At 34.7% G+C, this 24,954-nt stretch overlaps 1 protein-coding gene across 3 annotated transcripts in view; it reads right to left on the bottom strand.

Annotated features, from left to right (window-relative positions):
* LOC137220140 (complement factor H-like) overlaps positions 1–24,954 on the bottom strand; it is a 131,880-nt gene that overhangs the window by 15,930 nt on the left and 90,996 nt on the right. For 2 of the 3 annotated variants that reach the window (XM_067729781.1, XM_067729782.1), the window contains exons 13-19: positions 20,225–20,407; positions 18,206–18,382; positions 14,092–14,268; positions 12,900–13,082; positions 12,613–12,792; positions 10,096–10,275; positions 5,252–5,434 (exon numbers count right to left, since the gene is read on the bottom strand). In XM_067729781.1, the coding sequence (XP_067585882.1) occupies positions 5,252–5,434; positions 10,096–10,275; positions 12,613–12,792; positions 12,900–13,082; positions 14,092–14,268; positions 18,206–18,382; positions 20,225–20,407 (1,263 nt within the window). Of the gene's footprint in view, positions 1–5,251; positions 5,435–7,027; positions 7,141–10,095; positions 10,276–12,612; positions 12,793–12,899; positions 13,083–14,091; positions 14,269–18,205; positions 18,383–20,224; positions 20,408–24,954 lie in introns of those variants that run through there. The other variant, XM_067729783.1, reaches the window with a different exon arrangement.

The raw sequence follows: 24,954 nt of genomic DNA, 5'->3' as shown, positions 1-24,954 counted from the left end.
GAGCATACTGCCTTTGTTTTCTTCTATAAGTTTTATGGATTCAAGAGTTACAATTAAGTCTTTAATTCATTTTCATTTTATTTTTGTATATTGTGTGAGAAAGTAGTCCAGCTTGCTTCTTTTGCATGTAACTTTCCTGTTTCCCCAACACCGTTTACAGAGGCAATCATTTCCCCATGATGTTCTTGCCTCCTTTGTCATAGATTAATTGACCACATAAATGTGGGTATACTACTGGGCTCTCTAATCTCTTCCCTAGATCTATGTGTCTGTTTTTGTGCCAGTGCCATTCTATTTTGATTACTCTAGCTTTGTAGTATAGTCTGAAGTCAGGGAGCCTGATTCCTCCAGCTCCACTTTTCTTTCTCAAGATTGCTTTGGCTATTTGTGGTCTTTTGTGTTTCCTTAGAAATAAAAAAAAAATTGTTCTAATTCTGTGAAAAATGCCATTGGTAATTTAATAAGGATTGCATTGAATCTGTAGATTGCTTTCAGTAGCATGGTCATTTTAACAATATAAATTTTTCCAATTTGTGAACATGATATCTTTCCATTTGTTTTGTCATCTTCAATTTATTTCATCAATTTCTTATAGTTTTCAGAGTACAAGTCTTTTACCTCCTTGGTTAGATTTATTCCTAGCTATTTTATTCTTTTTGATGCAATTGTAAATGGGATTGCTTTCTTGATTTCTCCCTCTAAAACTTTGTTGTTCAGGCATAGAAATGCAACATATTTCTATATATTAATTTTATATCCTGCAACTTTAATGGATTCATTTATTAGTTCTAATAGTTTTTGGTGGTGTTTTTCTATGTATAGTATCATGTTATCTACAGATAGTGATAGCTTTACTTCTTCCTTTCCAATCTGAATTTCTTTTATTTCTTTTCTTGTTTGATTGCTGTGTCTAGGACTTCCAATACTATGTTGAGTAAAAGTGGAGAGAGTGGGCATCCTTGTCTTGTTCCTGGTTCAGAGGAAATGATTTCAGCTTTTCACCGTTGAGTATGACATTGGCTGGACGTTTGTCATATATGGCCTTTATTATGTTTAGGTATGTTTCCCCTCTACCCACTTCACTGAGAGATTTAACATAAATAGATATTGTTTTGTCAAGAGCTTTTTCTGCATCTATTGAGATAATCATATCATTTTTATTCTTCAATTTGTGGATGTATATCACATTGATTTGCAGATATTGAAACATACTTGAATCCTTCTGAAAAGTCCCACTTGATCATGATGTATGATCCTTTTAACGTATTGTTGAATTTGGTTTGCTAATAGTTGATTGAAGATTTTTACACCTAAGTTCATCAGTGATATTGGCCTGTAATTTTCTTTCTTTGCACCGTCTTTGTTTTTGGCCTCAGGGTGATGCTGAACTTGCAGAATAAGTTCAGAAGTGTTCTTCCTCTTCAATTTTTTTGGAATATTTTGAGAAGAATAGGTGTTAACTCTTTTGTAAATGGTAGAATTCACCTGTGAATCTGTCTGGTCCTGGATTTTTGTTTCTTGGGTTTTAAAATTACCGATTCAATTTTAATATTGGTAATCAGTCTGTTCATATTTTCTATATTTCTCCTGATTTATATTTGAGAAATTGTGCATTACATGGAATTTATCAATTTCTTCTTGGTTGTGCATTTTATTGGTGTGTAATTTTTCATAGTAATCTCTTATGGTTCTTTATATTTCTGCGGTATCAGTTGTAGCTTCTCCTCTTTCATTCCTGATTTTATTGAGTCAGACCCTCATCTCTTTTTCTTGATGAGTCTTTCTAAAGGTTTATCAATTATGCTTATCTTTTCAAATGACTAGCTCTTAGTCTCATTGATATTTTCTATTGTTTTTTTTAAGTCTCTATTCCATTCATTTCTCCTCTGTATTTATTATTTCTTTCCTTCTACTAACTTTGGGTTCTGTTTACTCTTCGTTTTCTAGTTTCTTTAGGTCTAAGGTTAGACTATTTACTTGGGATTTTTCTTCTTTCCTGAGGTAGGCCTGTATCACTATAAACTTCCCTCTTAGAATTGCTTTTGCTGAGTCCCATAGATGTTGGACCATTGTTTTTCCATTTTCATTTGTCTTCAAGTATTTTTCTTAATATCCTCTTTGATTTCTTCAGTGACCCCTTGGTTGTTTTGTAGCATATTGTTTAACCTCTAACTGTTTGCACTTTTGGCAGTTTTGGTTTTTTTTTTCCTGTAGTTGAAGTCTAGTCTCATACATTTGTGGTCAGAAAAGATGCTGGCTATGATTTCAATGTTCTCAACTTTCTTTTGTGGCCAAGACGTAATCTATCCTGGAGAATGTTCTATGTGCACTTGAAAAGAATGTGTATCTGATGATTTTGGATGGAATGTTCTATATATGTTTAGTAAGTCCATCTGACTTATAGTTTAAGTCCAATGTTTCTTCACTGGATTTAAACTTGATTTTCTGTCTGGATGACCTGTCCTTTAATGTAAGTGGGAAGTTAAAGTCCTCTACTATTGTTTTGTTACTGTCTATTTCTCTGTATGTGTTTGTTAGTATTTTCTTTATGTACTTAGGTGCTTCTAGTTTGGGTGCATATATATTTTAAATTGTTGCATAATCTTGTTGGATTGGTCCCTTTCTCACTATATAATGTCTTCTTTGTCTCTTGTTTCAGTCTCTGTTTTAAAGTTTATTTTGTCCGATATAAATTTTGCTACCCCAGATTTGTGTTTATTTCTATTTTCATGAAATGCTTTTTTCCATTCCCTCACTTTCAGTCTGAGTGTTTCTTTAGATCTGAAGTGAGTGATTATAGGCAGCATATATATGCATCTTTTTGGTTTTTTTTTTTTTTAAATCAATTCAGCCACTCTATGTCTTTTGATTGGAGCATTTTGGTTCATTTATATTTAAAGTAATTATAGATAGGTAAGTACCTTTTGCCATTTCGTTAATTGTTTTTTGGTTGTGTTTGTAATTCATTTTTGTTCCTTTTGTTCTCTCTTCCTTTGTGAGTTACTGACTATATTTAGTGTTATGTTTGGATTACTTTCTTTTGTGTGTGTGGATCTATTATAGATTTTTTGTTTTGTTGTTACTATTAGATTCATATATAACAACATATATTCATATGGGTTATAAGTTGATAGTCTCTTAAGTTCAAACACATTCTAACAACCCTGCATTTCTATTCCCCACCTCATATTTTACATCCTTTTGTTTTGTGTTTCTATATTAACTACTTATTGTGTATACAGAGGATTTTACTATTTTTGTCTTTTAACCTTCCTACTAGCACCTACTACCTTTACTGTATGTTTGCTTTTACCATTAAGATTTTTTTCTTTTGTAATTTTCTTATTTCTAGTTGTGGTCTTTAATTTTCTCTTAGAAAGTCCCTTTAGCATTTCTTGTAAAGTTATTTTATTGCTGCTGAACTCTTTTATCATCTGCTTATCTGTAAAGCTGTTGATCCATCCTTTGATAGCCTTGCTGGATACAGTCATCTTGGTTGTAAGTTTTTTCCTTTCATCACTTTGTATATGTTGTGCCACTCCCTTGTGGCACGCAAAGTTTCTGCAGAAAAATCTGCTAATAGTCTTAGAGGAGTCCTCTTGTATGTACCTAATGGCTTTTTCCTACTACTTTTAAGATTCTCTCTTTATTTTTAATTTTTGCCATTTAAATGATAATGTGTCTTGGTGTGGCCCTCTTTGGGTAAATGTTTGGGACTTTCTGATTTCCAGACCTGGAAATCTGTATATTTCTTGTTAGAATGTTTCAGCTATTATTTCTTCAAATACGTTCTCTGTTTCTCTCTGTCTCTCTTTATTTGGGATCCCTATAATGGGAATGTTACTATAGTTGATGTTGTTGCAGATGTCCCTTAGGCTATCCTCATTTTTTTTTTTAATTCTTTTTTTCTCTTTCCTGTGCTATTGGGTGGTTTCCACTACCCTGTCTTGCAGATCACTGATCCATTCTTCTGAATCCTCTAATCTGCTGTTGACTTCCTCTGGTGTAATTTTTCATTTCAGCTGCTGTATTCTTCAGTTCTGTTTAGTTCTTCCTTATATTTTCTACCTTTTTCTTAAAATTCTCCCTGTTTTCATACATTCTTCTCCAGAGTTCACTGAGCATTGTTATGGTCATTACCTTGAACTCTATTGGGCATACTGCTTATCTTCACTTTGTTTAGAGTTTTTTCTGAGATTTTGTCTTGCTCCTTCATTTGGAATGTATTTCTCTGTCTCCTCATTTTGCCTAATTCTCTGTGTTTATTAATATGTGTGAGGCATGTTCCTGATCTTGGAGGAGTGACCTTATGTAGGAAAAGTCTATGGGACCCAGCAGCATGCTCCCCTCTGTAGGATCTATACACCAGATCTTTATGCTATAAGGGTGCCCATCTGTTGTAGCAAGGCCAATTACTGTGGGTGCACTGGTAGGTGGGGCTGGCCCCCCACCTGGTTGGCTATCAGACTCTGCCTCATGCAGAGTCTGTCAGCCACTGGTGGGCAGGACCAAGTCCTGGGGCAGCTGGCTGCAGGGCCCAAGGGTACCTGCGCTGGTGCTGTCCCACCCAGGAACAGGGCCAGGTCCCATTGTAGGAGCTGTGGGGCCTGGTGGGGCCTGGGGTTGGTGCTGTCGTGGGTTGGTAAGCTTCTGGTGCTAATAAGCTATAGGGAGAACTCCAAAGTGGCACTTGTCTCTTATAATGGCTGGCACCAGTATCCATGTCCCCAGTTGCCTCCTGCCTCTCTGGGAGGTTCACAAAGATCAGCAAGTCAGTCTAACCCAGACTTCTTTCTAATTGCTGCCTCTGCACTGGGACATGGAGCAAGTGAGAATTTTTGTGTGCCTTTTAAGAACAGAATCTCTGTTTCCTACAGCCCTCTGGCTTTCCTGTACACAAGCTACACTGGACTTCTAAGTCAGACATGCTGGGGGAATTATCTTCCAAGTCTGTGACTCCCAGGCTGGGCAGCCCAACTGCCCCTTCATTCTTGTCCTTTTGATCATTAGAAATAAAATGTGCATAAACATAAATTTTATCTTGTATTTACATAGTAGGCCAAAGATTTTGTCTGTATTTACTTCTCACTAGAAATGAAAGAATGTTCATTAATTTATATACTTAATTGTGATTTACCGTTTCAAGATAAAGTAGAATAGAGAGATCTTGACCTTGCTGATCCATACAAAGCTTAGAGGAGTATTATTCTTATTTAAAAGAATCTTATAAAGCACGTTATGCACTACTGACCAATACAGCGTGGGATTGACTGCCATCTCCCATCCTTGCACACAAGTTCTTCTTCATCTTCAATTAGATAATTTTCTTGACAGAGAATAGATATTTTTTCTCCATCCTGATATGTCACTGTAGTTGTCATATTTCGAGAATTGGGAATCTGAGGTGGGGGTGGGCATGATTGTATTTGTGCTTCTGAAAATATTAAAATTAGATTTCTTGATTAAAAACCATAAGTTAAAAATATTAAAGGAATAATTTTCAATAAATAGAAAGCTCTAATAATATATCATAAATGATTAAACAATATTAGACTCAATTATACTCTTAAGCTTGTTAAGCACTTTAATATATCACACTTGGTTTACAGTGTCATGGTCTTCCTTGCAGGTTCTTCCTTCTGTTATTTCTGTGGTCAATCTTGCATAATTTACATAAAATCGATTTTAATTACTTCTAACCTTTAGAATGTTCTAAGTGAATTGCTCACTCAATTACAGGCACTAAGTAAAAACTGACATCAGGGTATTTTTTTTTACACATATTGGTGATCAGATGTATTGGAATCAGCTTAAAATCCCCACAAGATTTTCTCCCAGTGGAAGCAGATTAGCCAGAGGAAAAATTACACTTAGGTAATGATCGATTAATTTGATGCAGAGTCTTGGCCAAGGTAAGAATTAGATATGTTCACTGGGATTTATAGTATACTGTTTACAGTTCAGAACTCTTCTGGAGGTACAATTTACTAGCTTTCCTGTGCTGTTAAGAGATATACAGATTGATGAAATACACCTGGTTTAACGGATTAGACAACCTGGCTTTAGTTACGTGACCAGCAGGGTATAAAAGACCCCTCTGTAAACTGTGTCTGAGTCCCATAAAATTGAGATACCTCAGATATATATTGGCAGTTCATAATTTGAAGACAAAGCCTGTCCTGCTTAACTGAGGGAAGACTCTGCATGACTATACCTGGAAGATTTTGGACCTCTCCGTGACTTCTTGATTTTGTTTTCTCCTGCCATACTGCATTTTTATTTCATTAGAAGCCATATGCAAGTATATACTGGAAAGTCTTGTAAATCTTTTCAATTGTTCAATATTTTGTATTAAATTCAGGGAAATATTTGACTGAATACACTTCATTCATGCTAACTAATATCATCAGATTTTCTATTTTGCTCTACATCAACAGAAGTATTTTATATTTCATCCAAAATATTTTTCTTATTTCTGTTTTAACTATCTTGACATTTTTTTCAACGTATTTTCAAGAATTTATTTTCTTTTGTGTCTGATGTTTAACCACTTTTGTCCTAATAATATTAATCTGTACTTCTTAATAAGTCTTGCAGAAGTTGGTCTATCCACTACATTTCCCTATAAACTGAATTAATATTCTGTAAATCAGCAATTTATGATTTTTTAGTTTATTATAATAATTGATATTTTAATTTTAATTATTCTTTCCTTCTATGTTCTTTGGGTGTATGTTCTTTTCTAGATTCTAGATTGTACTTCCTATTACTTTAAGTTTGTTCCTTGTTTTGTAATGCATGCTTTAAACTACAAATATCTTTGTTTTTGCTGTATCCCATAGATTTCAAAGTATACTGTTTTCCTTTTCATTTTACTTAATTTAACGTATTTTCTGTTAGTAAACCACCAAAAATGGGGTTTTTTAGTTTAGGGATTTTTGACATGTGTGAATAAGATGTGTAGCTAGCTCTCTTTTAATTTTATATTTGCTTTTACTTTAGAGAGAATAACTTGAGGACATTGATTACTTGAAATTTGTTGGGAATTCCTTTATTGTATGAAAGTAATAAATTGTTTTAAATTAATTAACTATATTTAAATAAGCTAATATAGATTTCCAGGCAAGGTGTATTCAAGAGCTATAAAGAAACAGTTTATAATTATAAAAAAGTTAATTCACAAGGACTAAGCAATCATAAATGTATAATGTATCTAAAAATATATCAAATAAATGAAGCAAAGATGGACAGAGCTAAAAGAAGAAATAGACAAATCCATAATCCTAGTTAACAATACTGATAGCCTTCTTACTCTGACTGATAGAACAACTAGAAAAAAAACATTTTAAGACATAGATAAATTTTTAGAACACTAGGAACCACTTTAACCTGATCTAGCAACTAGATTATACATATGCTTTATATGAAAAAGGAAATACCACAATGATAGGCAATATGCTGTGCAATAAAGAAACAACAAATTTCAAAATACTGAAAAATTACACAGTGTGTTCTGTGACAATTGAATTAGATTAGAAATCAATAAGAATAAATTTTCTATGCAAACACCCATGATACTCATCAAACTGTATACATTAAATATATTCAGCTCTCTATATAAAAATTATACCACAATAAAGCTCTTAAATGGAGAATAAATTATTTAGAAAAACATAAATATTTGGGAATTAAACAACAAACTTCTAAACAATTGCCATGTCAAAGAAGAAGTCATTAGGAATATTAGAAAATATTCCACATAGAACTAAATGAAAGTAAATTGGATGTATTTATAATTTTTTGAGACACAGCTAAAGCAGCACTTAGAAGGGAAAAAGGTAGTTTTACAGGTGTACATTTAGAAAGTAGGATGGCTTAAATCAATGTTTTAATTTTCTATCTTAAGAAATGAGAGAGTAAAATTAAAATCAAGAAAGTATAAGGAAGGAGAATTAAGTCCACAAAAGAGAGAAAATTGAGAAAGATGAATAGAAAAGAGAAAACAGAGAAAATTAACAGAGCTAAAAATTAGAGAAGAGAGGAAATGGAGAAAATTAAGAGTGTTAAAATTGGTTATTTGAAAATAATAATATTGAAAAACAAAACTCTTGGGAGAAGATCAAAATAAAGGAGAGAAACAACTATCAATACCAAGAACGAAAGAAGTGATATCACCAAATATACTGTAGAGTTAAAAGAAAAATAGAATGTTAAGTGACTATTAGAAAGAATTTTACATCAATCAATTTCATAAATTGGGTAAAATGGAGACATTTCTTGAAAAATACAACTTTCACACCTTGACAAAAGACAATATCGAAAATGTGAATAGCACACTTCCTATTGAAATTGAATTCTTCATCAAGGGAAACTTCCAAAAAAGAAAACTACATATCAGATGACTTCACATGTAAATTCAAAATTTTTTAGAACTATAAGTGTTTTACACTTAAGACATTACTGGAAAAATAGAAGCATAAATAAATAAAGAGACATACCATGTTTATGATGTGAATATTCAATATGGTAAAGACGTCAATTCTCCCTAATTTATTTCTCATTATAAAGCCATCCCTTTCCATATACAAAAAAATATTTTATAACAATTAATAAGCTTTCCCTGAAATTTCTATGTTAATGTAAAGACCAGAATAACTAAAACAATTTTGAGTAGGAGGAACATACTTGGAGACTACATATCAGTCTTCACAGACTTCAAGTCTACTAAAAAGCTAGTTACAAAGGCAATTTGGCAGGAATAAAGACAGATAAATAGATAAATGTACTGAATAGCAAGTCCAGAAATAAATCAACACTTCCATAGTCAATTGATTTTCATTTCAAAGTCTTTTCCACACATATTGCTAAAACAATTGGCTATCCATATATAAAAAAATCAACTTCTATTTTATGCAATACTTAAATGTTAATATAAGATGGATAATATACTTAAATATACATACTAAAACTATAAAGCTTCTAGAAGAAAATGTAGAAGAACACATGTACTTCACTGCCTCTAAATATTATTTGTTTCCTTAAAGATGCAGTTGTGTAGCAAGTTCTCTTTTAATTTTATATTTGCTTTGAGGACATTGATTACTTGAAATTTGTTGGGCATTCCTTTATCATATAAAGTAATAAATTGTTTTAAATAAATTAACTATATTTAAATAAGCTAATATAGACTTGCAGACAAAGTGTGTTACAAAAACTATAAATAAATATTTTATAATTATAAAAGAGTTAATTCACAAGGACTAAGCAATCATAAATGTATCATGTATAATATACAGTACACATTGTATATTGCCATGGCAGTTGTTTAGAAGTTTGTTGTTTAATTCCCAATATTTATGTTTTTCTATATAATTTATTCTCCTTTAACAGCTTTAGTGTGGTATGATTTTTACATAGAGAACTTCATATAAGAAAGAACTACAAGATGTTGAACACTAGATAGTAGATTTGTTTTTATATTGGTTTGAAGCTACTTTCTGTATATTATAGGCTTGTAGAAATTGGTAAAAATATTGAGGATAGTGAGTCAAGGTGTCCTACAGTTAGAGAAGAGAGATAACAGATGTGAAAGTAAAAAACTGAAATGAGCCTATTCAATTGGAATTGGTGGTGTCAATATGATTCAAGACTTTTTAAGATAGCTATAGATACACAAACAGATAAATAGATGACTTGATAGATACATAAATATATATAAATAGATAGATACATAGATTGATACATAAATAGATACATGAATAAATACATAATAGTTCAGCATAGACATAAACACATTTATGTGTAATGTAAGAAATCAAAAGCAATGGTTTTCCCATGCTAATGAGCACACCTACTGCCCAGATGTTAATTTAAAGCCACCAAGGCTCTGGGTGTTGTGTCATATAGCTGACTAATGCACACGATACAATTAATATTTAGAAACAGTGTTTTGGTTTGTTTCTAAATTACCTTTCAGATTGAAAATTATTTGTAATGATAAATAACTAAATTTCCTTGAAAGACACAAAGATACTACTTTTACAAGTTAGAAAGAAATAGAATACAGTTTTGAAAACATTATAAAGAAGAGTTTACCTTCTTTGCAGGTTGCTTCAGGATCCCATCTTCCATTTATACAGATTGAGTGTTTGTATTCTGATTTTCCTCGACATCTGTAACTTATGTTGGTGTTATGGTCAAATTCAATCTTATTCGATGGATTTCCCTCAGATGCAAATACTTTTGACCATTTACACTTCTTAAGTTCCTCTGTCGCTATAAAATGAAAATATTCCCTTGAAAAGACTAATTCTAAGAACCAAATAACAAATACAATAAATAGCTATGAAGTCAGTAATATAATGAACTTACAATTTATGCCTACAAGTTCCACCAACAAAGTTATTACTGATCAAATTGCATGAAATGGACTATTATATATGAACCTGAGTCCTGCATCCAGTTTTTGAAATTTCAGAGAAAATATCCATCCTAAAGACATTCTGCATTTTGGATTGGAACATTTTTGCATGAATAGTCATTGCATGAATAATCTGGTCCCAAACTTGAAACATGTGCAAATGTTCATATTCATTTGTTTTTAGATCTCAAGCATCTCTGCATTGCTTTTAATTCACAATCTTAAAACACTAAAATAAAAACAATTATGTGTGGATATAGAATATCAAGTTGCTAGTTTATATATATTTTTTCAAGAAAAGTAATGAAACATAATAAGAAAAGTACATTTAAGGGTTTTTTAATAGAATCTTAATTTTTAAGATCTTTTGAATGATCACCAAAAAATAACAAATACTTGGAATAAGAAAGTGGGTACTTAAAGTTAAAACTTGTTTTCTGTATATACACGTAGAGTCTTTGAGAAGCTATATTATACACCAGGTCATTCTATGATCCAATATAATGCCATAATAACAATTTTTTTTCTGGCTCCAGAAAAAAAGTTAAATATGGACTAAAAAAGCTTTTTATATAGCTACCTATTTCAAAAATCAATGCAGGTGGAAGTTCTTTTTGAATATGACAAAATATCAGTATAGGTCTTTGGTAGTATTTGTTATGATTTGTTAGTGATAAGAGTCAAGTGAGGATAACAGAATAAATAAAAGTCAAGTAGTTGGCTATCGAAAAGTAATGATTTGAAAATGCAACCCTGAAAAAATAACATGAAATAAGGAGATGAATTCAAAACACACTAGAGGCTTGAGAATCAGCCCTATTTTTAGGATTTGTTCAGAGTGTTGAGGGAGACAAAGCCGATAGTATTCTTCAGGGAATGGTAACCGAAGGAAGATGTATACTCAAAAGGAGCAGTGGTGGCTGCTGTCATCATCCTATGATTGACTGGTTTCTGAAAGGAAAGCAAACTTATTTATTAGGAGAAAATAAATATAGTAAGAAGAATGAAAAGCTAGACTAGACAGCGTTACAAAATAAACACTGAGAGGAGAAAATTGGAATAAGGTCTATTATAGCTGAGAGGGATTATGTTAAACTGAATACAGGTAGAGGATTAACCTTTGCAAGGAAAGCTCTGAGATCAGGGGAGTAATAATTGAAGCACATGTTTTGGTGTAAGGTAGAATGAAAAGTTAATGAGGCGAGGTCATTTGTGGAGATGGAAGAGGATAAAGATGAGGTTTGGTGAAGAACTGGCAATACCTTGGACCGGACTGTGTTTAGTAAAAATGTAGGGAGTAATAAACAATGAAATTTACTGATTAACTTAATAAGCTCCTATTGAATATCTCCCATCTGTCAGCCAGTCTTTTGGTATTGGCAATATATCAGTGAACAAAACAGGTATGAATCCCTGCTCTCATGGAGCCTGAGCCTAAGCTCTACTTTCTTCTTGGAATAATTAATGACTAGAAATCTGATGAATAAATAAGACCGGGCATCCAGGGCTCTCTTTGAATGCAGGACCCAGGAAAACTCCAGGAAAGAAGTCATCTAAGGGAAAAGTGAAGGAAGATAGTCATCAGTCATCAAAGACTTGGTCATCCAAAGGTCAGGATGATTCACTTACAGTGAAATGCATCAGTCAGGGCAGGTTCCTGGCCCCAGCCCAAGGGCCTCCTGTGACTGAGTTACCTACTGACTGGGAGGGCCTGAGCCCACCTTCCCTCCAGCACATTAACTTCTTTTTGCTGCATTTGAAACTGACTGAGAAATCATCATTGTTAGAAGTTTTGCGAGAGGCAAGATTCCTAAAGGAATGCATGAAATGGGTATTTTCTTAGCTATATTTCCCTGTTTTAAAGGTCCTAAAAGAAAGAGTATCATATAAAAACAAAACTGGTATTTCTGCAGAGATAGTTGTATTTTCCTGGTAACTAGTACTCATATTTTAAACATGTGAATATCAGTAAGATTTAGCTTCACACTTGTAAAGATAAACAATGTTAATATCAGGACAGAAAGATTCATAAAATTCTCTTCTAGTTTATACTTTTCCTCTTCAGACATATATTGAATTATAAACAACAAATGTTGGGAATCATAATTTAAGCTGACATTTTCAAGGATAACTCTAAATTTCAACAATATGGCTGCAAATGTTAAATGTCAATTTGAGAAGTGCATTCTCACCAATGCACTGAGGAGGTTGGGTCCACTTTCCACTAATACATGTGACTGATCTGGGTCCAATCATTGTAAATGCTTCTCTACAACTGAACTCTACCAAGTCTCCATGGTGATAGAGAGGGGCAGAATGGTTGACATAGCCGTGATCAAGTTCCGGTATATCTCCACAGGTACGCTTCTCCTCTGGAAAATTTCACAAAAATATGTTCGTCTTTATCATTTAAGTTTGTATAAGAATACAAATAAAAGTGTTGACTTACCTTTAAATATTACTATTTTTAATACTTTACCAATACACATGGGCAAAGCTGTCCATTGTCCATCAACACACTGAATTTTATGAGAGCCCTTCATCAGAAATCCAGGATTGCAGACATATTCCACCACCTCACTGTGTCTATATTCTTCTCTCTGTGTGTCTTTAACTTTCCCACTGAGCAGTTGAGGAGGTGGAGCACACGATTTTACTTGCCCTACAGTAGACATGCTGTGTAAATAATGGTCACGTGGTCTATTTTACAGCTTAAAAATCCAGCTAATGCAGAGATTTTTTTGTTAGTTTATTATTTATTACATAATTTATTTTAGCATTCTTAAACAATGAAAAAACAATGGTGTTTACACCAGACTCTGTTTCCTAGTTCTATTGCTCATCCTGAGCTAACATACTGGAAGTCTATGTAAGCCCAGAAAACATGTTCAATAATCCAGATACCCTAAATAGGTATGCAAACCAATTAATAAATATGGGTGTGTAAATTATAACAATATTCTTATTCCATGGAAACATTGTATCAAAACTTTTGGAAAAAATATTATCCTTTGAAACAAGCATTTGAGCAACTTTTTTTTTTTTTTTTTTTTTTCGGTACGCTGGCCTCTCACGGTCGCGGCCTCTCCCGTTGCGGAGCACAGACTCCGGACGCGCAGGCTCAGCGGCCATGGCTCACGGGCCCAGCTGCTCCGCGGCATGCGGGATCTTCCCGGACTGGGGCACGAACCCGCGTCCCCTGCATCGGCAGGCGGGCCCTCAACCACTGCGCCACCAGGGAAGCCCCTTGATCAAGTTTTAAGTTTCATTCCAGCCATACATATGATTGAATTGACTATAAGCTACTTGAACATTGTTTAGACACACTTGATGACACTTAAGGTAAGTCCCACATTATATAAAATGTCCAATATTAATGGTGGAATTGTAGGCAAAAGGAAACCTAACAAGAAATCCTGCCAGTGTCAGGTTCCTTATACATATCTGTGGATACTTCCACCACACACTTCAAGAAGCAACTGGAGATTAATTTCTTAAATAAGGAAAACTGTTTTATCTACAACCCAACACTCGTCCATGGTGGGTACACCTCTGGCTTAATGCATTAGATTATAGATGCACTGGAAGCAGACAGAAAATTAAGAGAGGAAAGAAATGGTTGATGTCTAAGGTTTTAACTCTTGTTCAGCAGCTGTAAGATAAATATTTACCTTTACATGTTGGAAGATTAGGGGACCATCCAAAGTGGTAGCACTGAATTGAAACTGCTCCAACCATAATAAGTCCTTGTATGCAGGAGAATTTCAACACATCTCCACATCTATATCTGTCTTTCTTGGGATTAGCATCTAAATTGTTTTCCATTTGTGGAATACTGCATTCTCTTTCTATAGAAAGAGACAAATAATTTAGTGAGAATATACAACTAATCATTGCCAAATAAATATTATATGTGTCATGTAAAAATGAGGTGCTGGGTACTGCATGCATATACAGAGGGGCAGCACATAAATGCTCTTCCTTGAAAAACATTACATATTAGGTTTTATACACCCTCTCCATTCATATGGGGCTCTTTGAGAAATATTAAGGTATTGAACAGCAATGTATGTGTCCTGATAATTTATTTGTTAAGTCAGCTTGTTTGAACTGGATATGATTTTATCACTGACATTTATAAAATTTAATGTTACTTTTCTGTCTCAAAATGTAAAATGATTCTCTCATGTTAAAGAAAACGAATGCTACAATTTTTAAATTGCACACAAATGAAAAATGGTATTTTTAAAAATATAATTGGGAAACCAGAACACATAAGGGAGACATTTCTCATGTATCTGAGTTACAGGAACATTAAAAATCCCTTAATTTTACAAGTGTGGAAATCAAACTGAAACATGATCAAATTGAAACATGAAACAAAATGAGGAACATGTTCAAGGCCATAGAGATAGGCATATTCTAGGTGTCATGATTATGTATAGGATATACAAGTATCTATTCTTGTTGTACCTGTAAATGATCTTACTATTAATATATTTATAATTATTCTGACTCAATTTAGAAATGTGTAAAATTATACCCCCAAATTTATAAAATGTATGAAATTTGTGACATTGCTACAAATTATGAAAAATTGCATTTTTCTTATTTGGAGTCTTCCTATCTTGTTAATTAATTTATAAAATTCAAAACTGGAATTTGAAAATTAGAATTTCACCAAAATGAAAATTCATACCATCTGAAAGTCAAGTCTTAACACATAGTCATAAAGTTAGATGTAAGTTAACTATTTTTAAAAGTAATGTCACAAAAAATAACTCAAAAAATAGTTTTCGTTTCGTGTTAATATTGAGTTTTGTAGCTTAGTTGAGAAGGTCACGCTTGATGAGAACAACTGAGATTCCTTTCCGAAAATTCTACTCCAAATTTCCACATAGCAATACTTTTATTGGTATGTGTCTGTTTATATATGTTGTGCGTATATACAATTCCTATTTTATCATATTGTGAAAAATGCTGCATTAACGATAACATCGGTTGTAGGCTATTTTCCAACTGCTGTCTTCACATAAAGACAGTGACTTTAAGAATGCCATGATCGTGTTAAGAGCCTCCCCTTTTACTTAGAGTAAGCTCCAAACACTTTACAATCCATTCCTTGCCTACACTTCCAATGTCATCTATCTGCCCCTGGAGTTGGAGTCAATACAGAATTTTTAAAATAGGTCAATTTCTTTGCTGCCTCGGCTGTTGCACAGACCCTTATCTCTATGCTGAATGAATGGTTTCCAACTTTTCTTTGCATAGATGTCTTCCTGTAGGAACTAGAGCCTTCAGTCCCCTCCTATTTTCTAAGCGCTTGGATTCTTTTGTTCTTCGAATACAATTACTTGGAAAATATACTAGAAATATTTTACCTTCTTGTTCATTATTTACCTTAATTATTTGTTGTTTTTTCATAGTGGAATGAAAGCTCTTGAAAGGCAGGTCCCCTGTTTGTATCTTTCACCATTTTTCTCTTAGCCTACTTCTAGGACATATTAGGTGTTTGTTGACAGCCTGAAAAGTGAAATTTGTGCCCAGAACACTGTTGAACAAGCCTGTCTCTTTTCCGTTATAAATTCACTCTGTGTGTCTGTCTGAAATCTCTATTTTTAATCTTTTCTACTCTGCCTAGTGTTCTTTCTCCTCCTTCCCCTGTGCACCACTTAATCTCACATGACTCTGTCTCCTACCTCAAAGGAAAATAGAAACCATCAGCGACTGCTTCTTTTCAGCATTAGATTTACACATCCATTTTCCTTCCTTCCTCCTGATAGGAAGTTGGAAGTAGAGCTGTTGCCACCAAAGCCCAGGATTTTCTCAGCAGCGCGGGCTCCTTTCCCTTCTCCTTCACAGGGAACTTCCTGTGTTCAGCCTCTGCCTGCTCCCCTCTCTAGCATATCCTCTTCAGCGTTCAACACACTCTCATCTTTCCCATTAAAACAATTCTTTATTCAGTGCGTAATTTCCCTAGCAATATATCCTGAACCTCCTCTTCTCTGCCACAAGCAAATCTTTTGAAAGAATTATGTCCACATGCTGTGATAAGTTTCTTATTAATCATTTTTTCAGCAGGTTCTATGTAGGTTTTTCCCTGTCTACTCCATCCAAAACCATCTCTGTTGCAGTTTTTGTTGCCCTCTATGTAGCCAAATCCACCACATTCTTACAGTCTTCTAACGGGACATATCTACTGAATTAGAAATATTCACCACTCTAACAATCATAATAATGTAATTAGATGACAATTTCCTTGATTTTATTGTATGGCAGGCATTATGGCAAGAACTTTATATGAATAATTTAGTCCAAAATCCTTTGAAATATTAGAACATTTGTAATTACTAATCCATTTTCCAGATTAGGAAGTGTGAACAAAGCTTCAAATAGGCTTGGTTGTTGCCCTAAGATACATGCCTAGCAAACTGTAGAACTGGAATTAGAACCCATCCAGGCTGACTCCACAGGATTCACCATTAGTTGATCTATTATACTTGCTTTACCTTTACACATTTTCTTCTCCCCACATCTATGAAACATTCATTTCTAAGTTTTTCCCCTAAATTCTCTGGGTTCTCCTTTTTCCTATCTACTTTGCCATCTATTCCTCTTTGTCTGACACCTAAATGCTGGAATGCTTCAGGGCTCAGTCTTGATCTCTCTTCTGTTTTCATTCTACATTCTTTCCCAATGTGATATCATTATTTATAGGGTGATGATCTCACAGGTGTGTCTCCTGGTTAGATCCATGTATTCAACTCTGTAGTGGATATATCCAATTCTTATGGTCCATGGGCAGCCCAATCACAATGTGTTCAAGTCAAAAGTTGCCATGTTCTTCCCAAAGTGTTCTCTCTCCTGCCAGTAGCACCTGACAAAGTCATTTCCATTTACCTGCTTGCTTATGAAGCAATGGAGAGCAAGCACGCGAGTCCCTTGACTTTTTGCTCTTTTTGACATCCACCATTTAGTGACATTATCTGTGTTTTCTGCCAACGAAATATATCTCAAATCTACCCTCTGCTGTGCATCTCTTCAGCCATAACCTTATCTAATCCCCACTCTTTCTCACCCTACATGGCTTCCTGAAAAAAAAAAACTTTCAAGAATCCAAATAAAATTATATCATTCCTTTCCTTAAAATTCCTTATGACTTTTCATCAATCATAAAATTAATCCAAAAGTGAACATGCCCTGAAGTAACCTGGATAATCTTTCCTTTGCCTCCTATCCAGCCTCAGCTCATAAAATTCTCCCACACCTTGAGTAGAATCCATTAACCTTGGTATTTCCCAAATATTGTTTTGTTGCTAAAGCTTTGCATATACTGTTCCTTTGGCTTGGAACATTCAACATCCATTCAGTTGGCCAGAGATTGAAGCCCTGTTTCTAGCCCTGGAGAAAAGACCGCTGATTGGCAAACATAAAAGACATTCATGTCACTGTCCTCAGAACTTGTCACGGTGGGAAAATAAAGAGCTCCTCTCAGTACCTGCAGAAATTAATACTCAAGCTAGGAGGTATAGAGCAGAAACTCAAGAGCAAAACAGTTGAAGAGGTTGTAAGACACTGTCACTTTGATAATGAGTGAGTCTTTGGACTTCAAAATTTCCCCTCCACCCAGTTTACATTAAAGCAGAAGGAGACATCTTGATTTTAATCATCATGCCTTAATAATGACTCTAGATCAGTCAAATTTGGTAAAAATAAAACATTTTTGATGATTATTGTTAATTATGTTCATCTTGAAAAGAATAACAGCTGTAAAGGAGTTCTTACCATAACATGCAGGTCTATCAGACCAGCCATTTTCACCACACACTATGGAGCCTGTGGTGTGTCCATCTCGGCTCTCATGCCCATCAAGGCATTCGTAGTCCAGGCTGTCATTGAGCTTAAACCATGTGCCATCACTTCTGGCTCTGGCATTCTCAAATACTGGCATATCACAGGATTCTAAGGGATAATGGAATTAAAATATTTCATTTCTAATATTATTTAGTGGGCAATCTGATTAAGTTTCATCTCAAGGGGAAAGGGGGCTTTACCAATTAGTATGTGCTAATAAATTATGATGCAAAAATAATCCAAGAATACCAGTGATAGATCACTGTCCTGGAATAGTTACTCAAAATGAAAAAAGTATGTTTCTGTTATTGTTTTTTTTTTTGTCTGCAACACACGGCTTGCGGGATCTTAATTCCCTGACCAGGGATCGAAACTGTGCCCCCTGTAGTGGGAGTGCAGAGGCCTAACCACTGGATAGCCAGGGAATTCCTGAAAAAATATGTTTCTACACAACATTTTTCTCAACACTTAATGTCTCTGAAATATTTCTTTTATGAACATTTTTCTCAATTTAATTATACTTATGCATTTTTCCCAGGCTAGTAATAAAATAAGCCATTACAGATGTATTGTACTATTTTTGTAACAGCATTTTCTGAATTAATATGCTGAACTTATTAGCAGTTGTGACATATATGCCAGAGAAAAATCGATTAATTGAAAAAAAGAGTAATTTCCAACAAGGTAAGTAAATTTTTAAACATTCTATAGAATTCTACTTTAAAACACACTAATATTTAAAGTCACATGCTGATTTTGCTTTCCCAAATATATTTCTAATGGTTGTATATTCTTTTATATTTATCAAGGTTGAATGCAGAAGTAGTTCTATTATTTATAACAATTTACAAGAAAGTAAAATGTTTCTTTACAAGAAAGTAAAATTGAACAGTATCAATTTTCACTAACACTGTAATAGAGTGATGTTAATAAAGGTTTAAATAATTAATCTCAAATTTCATAATGTGTTATGTAGCCAGCCAGCTTAAAACTTTAAAAAATTAAAGCAAAACTATACTAGTAAAAACAAAAGTAATAGAGAAGTTTTCTCTTCCATGAAAAGAGTGTTAGAATGGAAAATTGGTCGCATATTAGTACGAAGTGAGTTTGATATGGGGGCAAGTTTTATCATTTTCTCTTTGGCTAGTGCCCATATTAAGCATAGACATTGGAAAGAAAAAGAAATAAAATGTAAACAGTAGAAAGCGGTATTTTAAATATCCACTTCACTTGAAGTGACTATGTAAAATATCACTTCAAAAATATCATTGTGCAGCTTTGGGGTGAATAAGATAAACTCAGCAAATTTTCCTTAGAAAATCGTCGTAAACATCTGTGTGGTGGGACGGAAAAACCTCTCAGCACAGCAGAATTTGGTCCTATCTAGAAGTGTTTCTGTGTCTCCACTTACTAGATGTTTATGAAGATTTCCTAACAGAGAGAATTTTTCTCAAGTGGATCTACCCTACAGTTTCAAACATATAAATTTTATAAGTTATATTATTTGAAGATTATGCACTATGGACTCATATCTTCACTTAAAAACATAACCTTTAGGCTTAGGAGGAAAGATTCTGACATAAAAGTCTCAAAAAATAAAATCAGATGCAATCGGCATAAAGGATTCAGGTTAAAATAAATGAGTTTATACCAGAATATAGGTATGTCTCCTAGCTAAATTAGTTTATAATCACGGGATGTGTTAAAGTGAAAAAACCTTGAAGTGAAGGATGCAATGATATTCTACCCTACTAGTAATTAATCATAAAAGGTAAAAAATGATACACATTTTAAAATTTATCTTTTCAAATACAGCCATGGGACCACATCAACACCTCATACCACCCCACCCCAGCAAAAAAAAAAAAAACGGGTAAAAAGAATGAAGTTAAAGAAAACTTCTCTAGAGTGATCATTAGGATAATGAATACAAAATAATCAATTACTTACTAATGCATACAGGTTGCATTGACCATCCACTTTGCAGACATGTAATTAATCCTGATGTATTACCATCTGTTGTTACATATCCTGATTTACACTTATACTTTGTTTGTTTATTTAAAGGATATGTAAAGGTAGCTTCAGAAAAAAATCCGTTCTTAATTTGTATATCTGATTTTGAACATGTTTCTAAAAGGGAGAAAGCATAAAGAAAAGATAAGCGTATATTTGATAAACATTTTATAAGGATGCAAATAATATAACTATAGAAAAATGGGGAGTCATTTATAAATGTAAACCTAGAAAAATTCTAATCATTTAAGTTCTTGTGTGAGAGAAAAAAAATCTACGAGTTTCCAAAGATATTAAATCAAGACACTTTATTCATGTTTTTAGAACAAAGCAAGATTTAAAGTACTCAGAATCCTTACTAGGAAATTATTAGAAATCTGTTTGTCTAATGGATCTGGAATCCTACAGCATGTCAGAACTCTATTAACAATGGGTTTCCTTTCCTGGGACTTGTTCAAAACATTGCTTAGTCTGGATCTCTTAAGCAACCCAGCACACAGTTAACAAATTGGGGTATCTCAGATCAGGTGATGATCTCGGAATCTTCCACCACAGTTACCATAGCCTTTGTATCTGAGAATTTGAAATGTTTGTCATCAAAACTGGGTGCTTAAAGCCATGTCAATATATGGAGTTCAATGCAGATGACAATGATCAACACATGTATTCAGTCTACAAAGGACTAAATGATGCTTCGTCAAACTATGTATAACTAAACTTGAAATAGTAAAGTACATTTCTGTCACTTACTAGGTCTCTTCACAGAGCTCAGCTTCATTTATTAAATAACTCATGGATAAAGAAGAAATCAAAAGAGAAAACTTTGAATATTTTGAATTGAATGAAAATAAAAACATGATAAGTAAAATTTTATGAGATTTATGAAATGACACGAAAGTGTGCTGAGAGGGGAATTTTAACATTAAATAGCAATAATAGAAAATAATAAAGATTGAAAATCTGTAATAGAAAACAATGATTGAAAATCAATAATTCTTTTTACTTAAAAACTATAAAAAGAAAAGCAAACAAACACAACATATATAAATTTGAAAGAATAGAGTGACATTAGTAAGATGGTGGAATAGGATGCCTCGACCTCTCCCCACAGACACACTGAATTAACAGCTATGCACGTATCAGCTCCCCTTATTCAAAACACTGGTTGAGAGGCTCCTGCATTCAAGGCAAGTGAGAAAATGCTAAAATCCTAACTGTTAGGAAAAACTGAGACACACTCTCACAATAAATCCCACCTAGGCACAGCACCATATAATTGGGAGGGAACCCTCAACTCCCAGCTTCTCCTGGAGGAGCAAAGAGTTTGAACCACAATCTAGGGCTCCAGTTTTCCAACTGCTAGTCCAGGGTCTGGCTTCTAACTCACCTGCCTCTGGGAGGGCCCAGCATTTCCAGTCTCCTGGGACTACTGAGGACAAAGTGGAATGGCTGTGCTAGCACTGCTCACAGGTCATCCCCTACCTTAGTGCAAAGGGAGCAGCTCCCAGTTTCTCCATGGAAGGAGTTAGACTACACATCTAGACCCTCATCCTTTTTTTTTTTTTTTTTTGTGGTATGCAGGCCTCTCACTGTTGTGGCCTCTCCCATTGCGGAGCACAGGCTCCGGATGCACAGGCTCAGCGGCCATGGCTCACGGGCCCAGCCGCTCCGCGGCATGTGGGATCCTCCCAGACCAGGGCACGAACCCGTGTCCCCTGCATCGGCAGGCAGACTCTCAACCACTGCGCCACCAGGGAAGCCCTAGACCCTCGTCTTTTCTGGCTGCTGCCTAAGGAACTGGCTCCTAACTAACCTCTCTCTGAGAGCTGATGAAGCCCAGAATTTGTTGATGCCTGGGGACTACAGAGAGCAAAAGAATGGTTTGGAAGAGCACAGGGTTTGAAGGAGCATGCAGGCATTTCCACAGCCCTTCTCCCCAGCTCAGTGCAGAGTGAGTGAGGGGATAAAGTCCAGCTCCAAGCTTCAGCAGCTTTTCTGGCTTCTAGGTCACCTGTCTCAGGACATAGATGGGAGTTGGCATACTCTAGATCCCTGGAAGATGCTAGGTACAAAGACAGCAGTTTGGATGAGCATAGAGGTTAGAGAGGCATCCAGAATCTCTGGCCAGGCTGACTGATGAAGGCTTTCTACTTATGAGTCCAGTCTGTGAAGACTAGGAGGTGTGGGTGTTTCATCTAATGCACAGATATCAACACAGAGATTCGAGAAAAATAATAATAGAGAAATACGTTCCAGTCAGAAGAACAAGATAAGTATCTATAAACCAACACTAACTAAATGTAAATCACCTGACAGGTGATTTACATTTACAGTGATTTCCCCAACAGAAATTCAAAATAGCAGTCAGAGAGCAAAAAATTTGACAAAAGAGTAAAGCAGAGGTGGTTTGGGCCTGACATATGTCCCAGGTGAGTGTCACGGGCAGCTCCCATGTCCAAGCCTAAGTACTCAGCTTCTTCCCTTGCTTCTGATGTTCGCCCTCTTGTAACTAAAGCTTGTGGGTTTATTACTAGGGAATATTTAGAAATAAAATACATTTTTCAGTGGCAAAAAACCCCCAAAACAAACAGAAACCCCAAAACCCACAAAATAGCCATCATAAATATGCTTACCAAGGACAGGAGAGCAATACATGTACAAAGTAAGAATTTCAACAGAGAGATAGAAAATATAAAAATTACCAAAAGAGAAATGGTAGAACTGGAAAATGTGATAAATAAACTGAAAAATTAAACAAAGGGGTTCAACAACGGACTAGAACAAGCAGAAAAAAGGATCAGTGGACGCAGAGGTCACTAAAAGTAATTGACTCAGAAAAGAAAAAAGAAAAAAACAGTAAAAAAGTGATCATAGGTTACGGCACTTATGGGACACTGCCAAAATGATCACTATATATGTTACAGAAGACTGAGAAGGACAATAGAGAGGGAAAGGGGCAGAAAACTGAATCAAACATATTAAAACAACTGAAAATGCACTAAATCTGGGAAAGGAAACAGACATTCAGATCCACTAAGCCCGAATGAAGTGAGATGAACTGCAAAAAAATACAACCCCCCACCCCGACTGATACACATAATCAGATTGTCTAGAGTCAAAGACAAAGTAAAATATTGAATCAGCAATAGGAAACATCACAAAGAAGGGAACTGTAAAACCACCAGGTGACTTTACAGCAGAAACGCTGAAGGCCAGAAGGGAGTGGGATGATACACTCAAAGTGCTAAAAGAAAAAACTGCTAAGAATACTATACCAGCAAATTGGACCATCACAAATAAAGGGGAGGTACAAATATGACCAGACACACAAATGCTTAGGGAGTTTATCGCCACTAGATGTGCATACCAAGAAATGTTAAAGGCAGTTCTTCAAGTCGAAAAAGAAGGGTGCTAAACACCAGCACAATAGCATAAGAAAGTATGACACTCACTGGTAATGGTAAATATAGAGACAAATATAGAATACAGTGATGGGTAAATAAGTTTTTTTAAAAATAGGTCTTTATTGGAGTATAATTGCTTCACAATACTGTGTTAGTTTCTGTTGTACAACAAAGTGAATCAGCCATATGCATACATATGACCCCATATCCCCTCCCTCCTGAGCCTCCCTCCCACCATCTCTATCCCACCCCTCTAGGTCACTGCAAAGCACCGAGCTGATCTCCCTGTGCTATGCTGCTGCTTCCCACTAGCTATTTTACATTTGGTAGTGTATATATGTCGATGCTACCCTTACTTTGGCCTAGCTCCCCCTCACACCCCGTGTCCTCAAAGTCCATTCTCTATGTCTACATCTTTATTCCTGCCCTGCAACTAGGTTCATCAGTACCCTTTTTTTTTAATATAGATTCCATATATATGTGTTAGCATACAGTATTTTTTTTTCTCTTTCTGACTTATTTCACTCTGTATGACAGACTCTTAGGTCCATCCATCTCACTAAAAATAACTCAATTTCGTTTCTTTTTATGGTTGAGTAATATTCCATTGTATATATGTGCCACATCTGCTTTATCCATTCATCTGTCGATGGACATTGAGGTTGCTTCCATCTCCTGGCTATTGTAAATAGTGTTGCAATGAACATTGTGTGGTACATGTCTCTTTTAGAATTATGGTTTTCTCAGGGTATATGCCTAGTAGTGGGATTTCTGGGTCATATGGTAGTTCTATTTTTAGTTTTTGAAGGAACCTCCTTACTATTTTCCATAGTGGTTGTATCAATTTACATTCCCACCAACAGTGCAAGAGGGTTCCCTTTTCACCACACCCTTTCCAGCATTTATTGTTTCTAGACTTTTTGATAATGGCCATTCTGACTGGTGTGAGGTGATACCTCATTGCAGTTTTGATTTGCATTTCTCTAATAATTAGTGATGTTGAGCATCTTTTCATGTGCCTCTTGGCCATCTGTATGTTTTCGTTGTTGAAATGTCTATTTAGGTCTTCTGCTCATTTTTTAACTGGATTTTTTGTTGTTTTGATATTGAGCTCCATGAGCTGTTTGTATATTTTGGAGATTAATCCTTTCTCTGTTGTTTCTTTGCAAATATTTTCTCCCATTCTGAGGGTTGTCTTTTTGTCTTATTTATGGTTTCCTTTGCTGTGCAAAAGCTTTTAAGTTTAATTATGTACCATTT

This window comes from Pseudorca crassidens, chromosome 2 (genome assembly GCF_039906515.1).
Source record: "Pseudorca crassidens isolate mPseCra1 chromosome 2, mPseCra1.hap1, whole genome shotgun sequence".
NCBI classification, from domain to species: Eukaryota; Metazoa; Chordata; class Mammalia; order Artiodactyla; family Delphinidae; genus Pseudorca; species Pseudorca crassidens.
This window is presented reverse-complemented; position numbering and strand designations above follow the sequence as displayed.